The sequence below is a fragment of the Bison bison genome, unplaced genomic scaffold (genome assembly GCF_000754665.1).
Source record: "Bison bison bison isolate TAMUID 2011002044 unplaced genomic scaffold, Bison_UMD1.0 scf7180017864485, whole genome shotgun sequence".
In the NCBI taxonomy this organism is placed as follows: domain Eukaryota; kingdom Metazoa; phylum Chordata; class Mammalia; order Artiodactyla; family Bovidae; genus Bison; species Bison bison.
In genome coordinates, this window is record NW_011495045.1 from 6904889 (window position 1) to 6915908 (window position 11020).

General features: G+C 35.1%; 1 protein-coding gene across 1 annotated transcript; it reads left to right on the forward strand.

Moving 5' to 3' along the window:
• Positions 1–1874: 1874 nt before the first annotated feature.
• MSTN (myostatin) lies at positions 1875–8507 on the forward strand. The gene is made up of 3 exons (XM_010862903.1): positions 1875–2374; positions 4218–4591; positions 6620–8507. The coding sequence occupies exons 1-3, from the start codon at positions 2002–2004 to the stop codon at positions 6998–7000; spliced, it is 1128 nt and encodes a 375-aa protein (XP_010861205.1). The 5' UTR covers positions 1875–2001; the 3' UTR covers positions 7001–8507.
• Positions 8508–11020: the final 2513 nt, after the last annotated feature.

Sequence of the window (11020 nt, forward strand, 5' to 3'; positions counted from 1 at the left end):
TGTATTATTGAATTACATGCCCCCAACACTCTATGAGGAAGCTGAAGGTTAGAGAAATATCTCATTCATTATTACACAGTGGCAAACTGAGATCTGAACTCAGGTCTATCCAACTCCAGGACCTGAGATCCCAATTGCTACACAATTCTAATCAAGTTAAAAGGGAAAAAGGATTTGATTTGCTCAGAAGTGTATAGGGGCACATGTTACAATTATAACATTACAAAGATTTATATGTTGAAAAATAAATTTACCAAACAAATAAAACTTTATAAGCCTGATCTAATACTGCTCCGCAACAAAGACTATCTGAAATCCTTCAGGGCATCTGGTTTGTGTCTGGTTTTCCTTAATCTTTAATGATGGGCAAATCTAATGCATTATGTAAGGCCATTTTTTCTCAAGAGATGTAGATACCTCTTAAGAATTTGATGAAAATGCATTAACTTTTCAGGCTACTGAGTTGCATTTTAGTGCACTGAGGCAGTAAATTAGTGTACAATGTGCGAAAGTAGTGACCTAAAAAATAAATATTTGATATGAACCACTGCACTCTCTTGGGGAAAAAAGTAATGGATTAACTCTCTTAGGAGTCCTTAGCTTCCCCAAAAGTAGTAGGAAAAATAAATCTCCTGTGGCCTGGAAACAGCTTCTGTTTCTTGCTGGCTATATTTGTTTAGGTTTTTAATAGTTCATTTGATTAGACCTTGTGGCTCCCAAAGCTAAGGTTGAGAGTTTGATCCCTACAGAGGCCACTTCAATTTAGAGAACAAAAAGCCCCATTCTCTGCTCCCAGACCTTACCCCAAATCCCTGCCAGGTGTCTGCCCTCCGGTCAAATGAGAAACTGGCAAAGGAAGTACTAGGAGGTCGCACAGTACTAGGAAGTAGAAAAATGGACTAGCACAGTACTGAGAAGCAGAAAAATGGGCACCCTTCATGACGGTGTTCCTTTCCTTTTCTGTGTTCACAATGCTCCGATATAATTTACAGAGGGTAGATAACTACATTTTTTCTTTTACCACTGGAAAGCTGAGGAAAACTTTGTTACCCATCATAAAATTCACTATCTTCTAAGTCATTCTATGTTATTCTAAGATCAAATAGCTGACAATATCCTCTTTGTAATAAACAATGAAAAAACACATCCTCTGAGCAATATTAATCTGCAACTTTAGGATAGGAAGTAACTTAATAGTAGTCAATCGAAACTGAAATACAATTTTCATATGAATAAAAGATATTATTTAAAAGTAATTCCATGAGCAATTTAATATTAAAGTAGGATTTTCATTATGTGTTAAGAATTTATTCAGGGAAACAAGTTTCTCAAATTATAGCAGAAAATCTTTTACTAGTATCACAGTCTTTTCATTTAAGTCTTCCTGAATAAATCTGTATTTTCTAATTATACAAGACTAAAAATAATTTAATATAACAAATAAAATTATTTTTACTTCAAATGCTTACTTAAATAGTATAAAATCATTTTATTTTCTGAGGGAAAAGCGTATCAACTTTTTAAGTATGAAGTGTAAATTAAGATTTATTCACTTAAATTATAATTTTTAAAGTTTCACATATAAAGATGAATAAGATCTAAGTGTATATGTTATTGTTAATAAAGTTTTTATTTTTTCGAATGTCACATACAGCCTTTATTATTCATAGATTTATTCCTTTTAAGAAGTAGTCAAATGAATCAGCTCACCCTTGACTGTAACAAAATACTGTTTGGTGACTTGTGACAGACAGGGTTTTAACCTCTGACAGCGAGATTCATTGTGGAGCAAGAGCCAATCACAGATCCCGACGACACTTGTCTCATCAAAGTTGGAATATAAAAAGCCACTTGGAATACAGTATAAAAGATTCACTGGTGTGGCAAGTTGTCTCTCAGACTGGGCAGGCATTAACGTTTGGCTTGGCGTTACTCAAAAGCAAAAGAAAAGTAAAAGGAAGAAGTAAGAACAAGGGAAAAGATTGTATTGATTTTAAAACCATGCAAAAACTGCAAATCTCTGTTTATATTTACCTATTTATGCTGATTGTTGCTGGCCCAGTGGATCTGAATGAGAACAGCGAGCAGAAGGAAAATGTGGAAAAAGAGGGGCTGTGTAATGCATGTTTGTGGAGGGAAAACACTACATCCTCAAGACTAGAAGCCATAAAAATCCAAATCCTCAGTAAACTTCGCCTGGAAACAGCTCCTAACATCAGCAAAGATGCTATCAGACAACTTTTGCCCAAGGCTCCTCCACTCCTGGAACTGATTGATCAGTTCGATGTCCAGAGAGATGCCAGCAGTGACGGCTCCTTGGAAGACGATGACTACCACGCCAGGACGGAAACGGTCATTACCATGCCCACGGAGTGTGAGTAGTCCTGCTGGTGCAGAGCAACGACTCTGCTGACTGCTGTTCTAGTGTTCATGAGAAACCGATCTATTTTCAGGCTCTTTTAACAAGCTGCTGGCTTGTATGTAAGGAGGAGGGGAGAGAGCTTTTTTCAAGATTTCATGAGAAATAGACCAATGAGACTGAAAGCTGCTACTTTATTTGTTTCCTTAGAGAGCGAAAAAGCTAAAAATCAAAAATGAAATGCTTGCATAGCATTCATGTTATATAGTTTAGTATGACAACTATAACATGTTTATGTTTTCACAGCTTAATGCTACCAAGGTAAAGGATTGGGAGACAGTATCAGCAATGTGAAAAATTTACATCAAATTTCCTAATTGCATTTGGTTGCCTGAAATATGCATTTATAATAACAGGTTTTTTTTTTTCATTAATAAAAGAGAAAGGAAGAAATCTGTAGAGGTTGAAGCCTATTTGGGCATTTGCTGAACACTTAGAATGACTTCTGTTATTCAAAACTATTTCTCATAGGGTTTTTATGTTCTTCACAGAGTATCTAATTTTGAAAGCTATTAGAGTGGAAAGGATAAAAGAATATTCTTAATAAACTTAATGTATTAGTAAGAGCAATAAGGAAGTAAACACAGCATAATGAAAAATCATGAGCTAATCAGCAGAAAATTCTAAGAAATAAACATTTTAATTGAGTAGGTTATGGCTTACAAAGTTCCACTTATACCCTGACCATGGTACTATTGTTGAGAGTACCTGGTCTGCACATATCTAGGAGGCACATGCTTAATAACCTTCTAAAATATTATTTTATTCCTCATAGGAGGGAGAACTATTACCTATATGTAGTACCTATGTTGTTTCTGAAAGATAATATGTTTCATATATTTCTGTTGCAGTCAGTTCAAACCTATACTCAAGGAAAGGGAGACAGGCACCTCAACAGAGAAGGCATGACCAGAAAGAGTTTTGTGCCATGTGTCTGCGATCTTGCTTTATACAGGGCTCTACCCACTTTAAACTGGACTCAAAACAGTTTCAAAATACTGCTTTTTCTTATTAAGTAACTAGTTTATAAGGCAACAAATAAATTTCCTTTAAGACTGTGCTATCAGATAATCCTGGAATAGATTTGCCTTATTTATAAACAATCTTGAGAAAACAAAAAGGCAAGAAATTGCTAAGTGCTTCTGCTTACAATGACAGCCTGGCCCTAAAGACAATGTTTTCTAAGTTTTGAAACAGCTTGAATACAACATCTAAGTTTTGGTGCTAATTACCTGCTAGTTTTTTTATTTTTTTCCTTTAAAAGGCTGTCCCAGCGTCCTAACATAACAGATGCACTATATTTTCTGCTAATTCCCGAGGCTCAGTTAGTTGCTCACTGTGTCTTGTCCCCAGGTAATTCAGGCCTGGGGGAAGGGTTCCTTCCTCCAGACTGATTGGTACAGCTGCTCAGTAAGTGTAACTACTCAGATTCCCAAAGAATTCTAAGTGGATGTTCTTCCACAGTGTCTCTTGTTCTCTCTAATCATCATCATTTTAAAATTTCATCCACTTTTCATTCCTTAATAGAATTTTCCTTAGTCCACAGTTCTCTGGAAAGGAAGTAGGCTGCTCATAACAGCTGAAAAAACATATACCTAAAAGATTCTGAAAAGCTGTAATAACTGTTATACTTGATATTTTGCTGTTATGAATGAAATGCTACATATTTTTCCATTTTAAAAGATTAAATATGCACACATTATTCCAATTAAAAAAATGTTCATAGATTGATATGGAGGTGTTCGTTCGTTTTTCATAAAAATGATCTTAGTAACCTTTTTTTCTTATTCATTTATAGCTGATCTTCTAACGCAAGTGGAAGGAAAACCCAAATGTTGCTTCTTTAAATTTAGCTCTAAGATACAATACAATAAACTAGTAAAGGCCCAACTGTGGATATATCTGAGGCCTGTCAAGACTCCTGCGACAGTGTTTGTGCAAATCCTGAGACTCATCAAACCCATGAAAGACGGTACAAGGTATACTGGAATCCGATCTCTGAAACTTGACATGAACCCAGGCACTGGTATTTGGCAGAGCATTGATGTGAAGACAGTGTTGCAGAACTGGCTCAAACAACCTGAATCCAACTTAGGCATTGAAATCAAAGCTTTAGATGAGAATGGCCATGATCTTGCTGTAACCTTCCCAGAACCAGGAGAAGATGGACTGGTAAGTGATTACTGAAAATAACATGCTAAAAACCTTGTTATGTGTTTATTCATAATGTGAATGAATAGTAGTGAGAAATAACTACCAGTTTCCTGTGCTTATAAGCCAAAGGTGCCTTACCCCAGTGGTAGCCCTGTACCCAATAAAAGTAGGTGTCCCATTTCACATCCTATGAAACACTCTCTTGATACTTTGACTTTGCATGAGGATTTAAAAGAAAAAAAGTTATACCATGGTCCTTAAGTTTTTAGGGAATTCTTTGGAATTGAGAATGAAATATAAAATGCTTTCCATTGATGTGCTACATGATTATATAAATAAAAACATGAAGTCTTCACAGTGGATTCTAGTACACACCCAACAACACATTTTTTCCCCCAGAAGAGTGACCAATTTGTTAAAATTCTTTTGCTTAATAAAGCAGAAAAATGAACTCTACAAGTTATAATTAAAATAAAATGCTTTTACTTATAGAAATTAACTAGATATATGTTCAGGTTTATATACTATTAAATATACTATATTTAAGATCTCTCATGATAAATATGTTCCTTGTTTTATAGACTATTGATGCACTGATGTATATGTGGATTACTTTGTGAATTACCCCTGGTAAAATTAAAAATTTCAGGCTAGTTAACTTGTACTACTTAGCTATTTTCTGAACTGTCTTACTGTTCTTTAACAGGAGTTAACTTAGGTAATGTCAACTAATTTAATATAAAGTCAAACAGAAAATAATGCCTTATATATTATAAAAATTAATAAAAAACCATTTTAAAATCTAGTATAAGTTTAGAGCTACTCACTCTTCTGGCTTATCTATGCTTGTATTTACTTCTGTTTTCAAAAAATTTTTTAATGTGACCATACCTTTTATTTCCATTTATTGATATAATTTACAACAAAAGATTATACTTGCAAGCTTTATAGTTTTTAAATGGTCTTATTTGTAGTGAATATCATATCTAAATGATATCTAAATGTAAAGTAAATCATACCTAAATGAAAACATATTCTTTAAGACATTATAAAATTTTCCAGGTGATCAATTTTTCTTTAAATATACTACATAAAATGTTATTGACTCCCAAAATGATGTTATTTTGTATAATCTTAAATACCAATAATTACCAGGTCTATTTTGGTTTTAATATAGGATAAAAAAGAATGTGTTCTTTTTTCTAGGTAGCATTTTAATGATCAAAGTTGGTGACGTGACAGAGGTCTTAAGTATTATTAAACAGATGATTAATAAGATGAATTCCTCAGACTTTTCCATATAAAAGGAAAAATGTCTCAAATTCATGAAAAGATTGGTACAGGAGGAGGATTAGCAAATTGTAGTTTAAATATCTGAATGGAAACATTTTTTAGTGAAAGAATAAAGGGAATATCATTGTATCTTCTTCTGAGTCTGTGCCTCTCTCTCTTGGAGTTAGTCTTTCCAACCCTATATACTTACCACTATCTTCATCCCTCTACCTTCCTTTTTCCCATTACATCTGTGCAGTACTGGGTGGCAACTATTGTGTTTCGGTGTTAACATCCAAGTTTCGCTGAATAAGACCAAGTGAATGGAGGATGAATGAGTATACCTATCCCTCCAGGAGTCATCAGACATATTTAGCCACCATATTTAATCAATAAGCAGGAAGACATAAGCTAGCCTTGTCCCTCTTCTTTCCTCCATGCTCCTTTCTCTTCTCTTCCCCCTCTCCCTTTACTGTCATCCATCAGTATTTTCAGAGCATCTATTATGTGTCAGGCATTCAGATACTCAAACGGAGGAAAACAAGAATAAACAAGACAAAGATCTGACCACAGGGGAATCCCTATGGCTACTGTAGACTTTTGAGCCATAAAGGAAGAATCAAGCCTAGTGTAAATGAAAATTCCTTAATGCTGTGCCTTTTAAAAAGAAATGTGACATAAGCAAAATGATTAGTTTCTTTCTTTAATAATGAGTCCTTGAGGTAGGAGAGTGTTTTGGGATCTATTATTAACTCTTCTTTCCTTTCCATACAGACTCCTTTTTTAGAAGTCAAGGTAACAGACACACCAAAAAGATCTAGGAGAGATTTTGGGCTTGATTGTGATGAACACTCCACAGAATCTCGATGCTGTCGTTACCCTCTAACTGTGGATTTTGAAGCTTTTGGATGGGATTGGATTATTGCACCTAAAAGATATAAGGCCAATTACTGCTCTGGAGAATGTGAATTTGTATTTTTGCAAAAGTATCCTCATACCCATCTTGTGCACCAAGCAAACCCCAGAGGTTCAGCCGGCCCCTGCTGTACTCCTACAAAGATGTCTCCAATTAATATGCTATATTTTAATGGCGAAGGACAAATAATATACGGGAAGATTCCAGCCATGGTAGTAGATCGCTGTGGGTGTTCATGAGGTCTATATTTGGTTCATAGCTTCCTCAAACATGGAAGGTCTTCCCCTCAACAATTTTGAAACTGTGAAATTATGTACCACAGGCTATAAGCCTAGAGTATGCTACAGTCACTTAAGCACAAGCTACAGTATATGAGCTAAAAAGAGAGACTATATGCAATGGTTGGCATTTAACCATCAAAACAAATCGTATAATAAAAAGCTTTATGATTTCCAGAGTTTTTGAACTAGGAGATCAAATTCCATTTATGTTCAAATATATTACAACACATGCAGGTGAATGAAAGCAATTCTCCTTGTCTTCTGGTGAATTAAAGGAGTATGCTTTAAAATCTATTTCTTTACAGTTTCACTTAATATTTACAGAAAAATCTATATGTAGTATTGGTAAAATGCAGTATTGTTATATACCATTATTTGAAACATCCTTAAACACTTGAATTTATATTGTATGATAGCATACTTGGTAAGATGAGATTCCACAAAATAGGGATGGCACACCATACGCAAGTTACCATTCCTATACTGATTGATACAGTACATTAACAGTTTTTGCCAGTGGTGCTAATACAATAGGCTGAATGGCTGATGTTTTCAGGTTTATCAAGCAAAAAACATTCAGTAAAGTAATAAGTTTCTCCTTTCTTCAGGTGCATTTTCACACTCCTCCCTATGGGCAATGGATGTTCTATAAAGAAAGAAAACTCATTTTCCTAGAGGTCTACATTCAATTCTGTAGCATACTTGGAGAAGCTGCATTGGAAAGGCAGTCAAAAAGTATTCATTTTGGTCAAGATTTCAAAATTATAGCCTGCCTTTGCAATACTGCAGCTTTTAGGATGAAATAATGGAAATGACTGATTCTATCAATATTGTATAAAAAGATTTTGAAATCGTTGCATTTATATAATATGTATACAATATTGTTTTGTAAATAAATGTCTCCTTTTTTATTTACTTTGGTATATTTTTACAGTAAGGACATTTCAAATTAAGTATTAAGGCACAAAGACACGTCATGTAGGACAGAAAAGCAAATGCTTATATTTCGGAGCAAATTAGTTGATTAAATAGTGGTCTTAAAACTCCATATGCTAATGGTTAGATGGTTATATTACAATCATTTTATATTTTTTTACATTATTAGCATTCACTTATGGATTCATGATGGCTGTATAATGTGAATGTGAAATTTCAATGGTTTACTGTCATTGTATTCAAATCTCAACGTTCCATGATTTTAATACTTATAAATATTAAGCATACCAAAATGATTTAACTCTATTATCTGAAATCAGAATAATAAACTGATGATATCTTACAAATTGTTAATTTTATTTTATAATTTGATAATGAATATATTTCTGCATATATTTACTACTATTTTGTAAATCAGGATTTTGTTAATCAAATAAATTGTACTTATGATTAAGTGAAATTATTTCTTACATCCAATGTGTAGAAACAATTTAAGTTATATTAAAGTGTTTTCACCTTTTTTGAAAGACAACAGTTTCATGTTATAATGATTAACTCTAGATTTCTGGTTTCCACTTTATTATAAAAGTTTAATGACTGAGCACAAAAGTTTGGTTTAGAAATTTTAGGTCTGCTACTCTAGTTTCTCATGAGTGAAATTCCTGTTAAATTGGTTCTGGTCAAGTTGCTTTAAACATACAAAAGCAAGGACTAGTTACATCTGTTTCATTTCTCTTTATCTTGACCTGAAAACTATTTATATGTTTTCTTAGGTTCAATTTCCAAATGCATTGCAGTTGGCAAGGGTATATGGTCCTAGAGTTACAAGTTCTACTGAAGCCACAGGGACACAGGGAGGCTGCATCTTTTCCCTAGCACTTAATGAGACTGACACGCTTATCTGAGTTCGGGGGAATACATTTTCAAATTGAACTGAGAAATAATTAGGAAGTGCCTAGAATCCTTATGTGCAACACTATTTATACATGTTTTTGAAGTGAGCTCTCTTCTCCACTCCTGGCCAGTTTAATAACTTAGCTCTAAAGAAGTGACTATGTTTAATTAGCAGTGACTAATTCTCTCTGGTGTTCTGATTCTTAAATAAATAATTTATAAGTATGATAAATACAATTTTAAACTATATTACAGCAATTTACACTCATACAAACAAAATGTACTACTTCTTCTAATTGTGGTAATATTTAACACTGACAAGGCTGGAGCTATACGTGAGTTGCTCCTGGGGAGGTGCGGGGGCAGGAAGGAGCCAACTGTGGTGACGGGCTAAGGCCACTTTTTGGTTGCACATATCAGAACCTACTTTTATCTGGGCCATGAGTATACATGACCTAAAAGTCTGGGTCAGCAGGTGCATCCACGCACCTTAGGCTCTGGAGTACAAATAACTGGGGCCCTTGACCTCTACAGTGAGAAATGTGAGGAAGTATCCCTCTCAGTTTCCAAGGGCCCAGTCACAGGACTCCTCAATCTTCATACTCAGCCTTACCCATGGGTCCCCAGGATCACATCACCAATCTCTCCATTTGGTAGTCCTTTTCAAAACCCATAAGACCATGAAAGAAAGCATCAGGACCAATTTCTTCTGTGACAAGACCTAGGCATTTTCCCCCCCATTTTGCCAAAGTCATAGGAATGGCAAATGTGCTTTGGTAGTCTGTTTATGAGCACATCACTTTCATTTTCAGGACCCCAAGAGTATTCACTTGTGACATGTGACACTAATCCCTGAAATTTTCAGAAAATATCATGTAAAGTTCACTGTAATGTATCTGTTTTAATATTCTGAATGTTTTGTAATACTTCTCATGCTTCCCACAAATCTATATTGGTTTAAAAGCACAATACAAATTAAAAACAAACAGAAAACCCTTACAAACTCTATGGTTCTCTTTGTATTTAAATTTATTTTTGCACTTTTGTATAGAACTTTAATTTCTTAAACTAAAAAGGCAATATTTTGACACTGACAGCAGATAAATTATAACTCAGTTACCCTATTCCCCCAAACAAAAACAGATCTACTTCACTTTAAGATACCATATACTTATTGAAGAATATCTATGACCCTGTTGGGTCTGTTGAGAACTAGGGACACACTCACCAGGAAAAAGAAAACTCATAATTTTGCATATAATATCAGGAAGTTTAGGGTCTTCCTAGAGTTTATTCATGGAGAAGGCAATGGCACCCCACTCCAGTACTTTGCCTGGAAAATCCCATGAATGGAGGAGCCTGGTAGGCTGCAGTCCATGGGGTCTCTAAGAGTCGGACACAACTGAGTGACTTCACTTTCACTTTTCACTTTAATGTATCGGAGAAGGAAATGGCAACCCACTCCAGTGTTCTTGCATGGAGAATCCCAGGGACTTGGGAGCCTGGTAGGCTGCTGTCTATGGGGTCACACAGAATCAGACACGACTGAAGTGACTTAGCAGCAGCAGCAGCAGCAGCAGAGTTTATTCACAGAATCTAATTTACAAACCCTTAGGAGGGATATCAAGTTTTCCTTCTTAAGGTAAAAAATTGTTTATGAAGTATTAAAACATATTTATAAGGACCTAGTTCCCAATTAATTAGTTTTAATTCTTAACTAATTTGAATGTTTGAAGAGGAAAATGAATATCAAATCATCCTAGATGTCTTAACATGACTAAGTAAAAGTCACTCAGTCGTGTCTGACTCTTTGAGACCCGGTGGACTATACAGTCCATGGAATTCTCCAGGCCAGAATACTGGAGTGGGTAGCCTTTTCCTTCTCCAGGGGATCATCCCGATCCAGGAATCAAACCCAGGTCTCCCGCATTGCAGGAGGATTCTTTACCAGCTGAGCCAGAAGGGAAGCCCAAGAATACTGGAGTGGGTAGCCTATCCCTTCTCCAGAGGATCTTCCCAACCCAGGAATCGAACTGGGGTCTCCTGCATTGCGGATGGATTCTTTACCAGCTGAGCTATCAGGGAAGGCTCAACATGACTAAAACCCTTTCTAATTTCCAATTAATGATTGGATGATCTTTAAGAAAC

Bases quoted from the DNA above. Each gene is read 5' to 3' on its own strand.
- MSTN (XM_010862903.1), top strand. From the start codon at position 2,002: ATGCAAAAACTGCAAATCTCTGTTTATATTTACCTATTTATGCTGATT. The intron at 2,375-4,217 runs GTGAGTAGTCCT...ATTCATTTATAG, and splicing joins CATTACCATGCCCACGGAGT to CTGATCTTCTAACGCAAGTG. The intron at 4,592-6,619 runs GTAAGTGATTAC...CTTTCCATACAG, and splicing joins AACCAGGAGAAGATGGACTG to ACTCCTTTTTTAGAAGTCAA.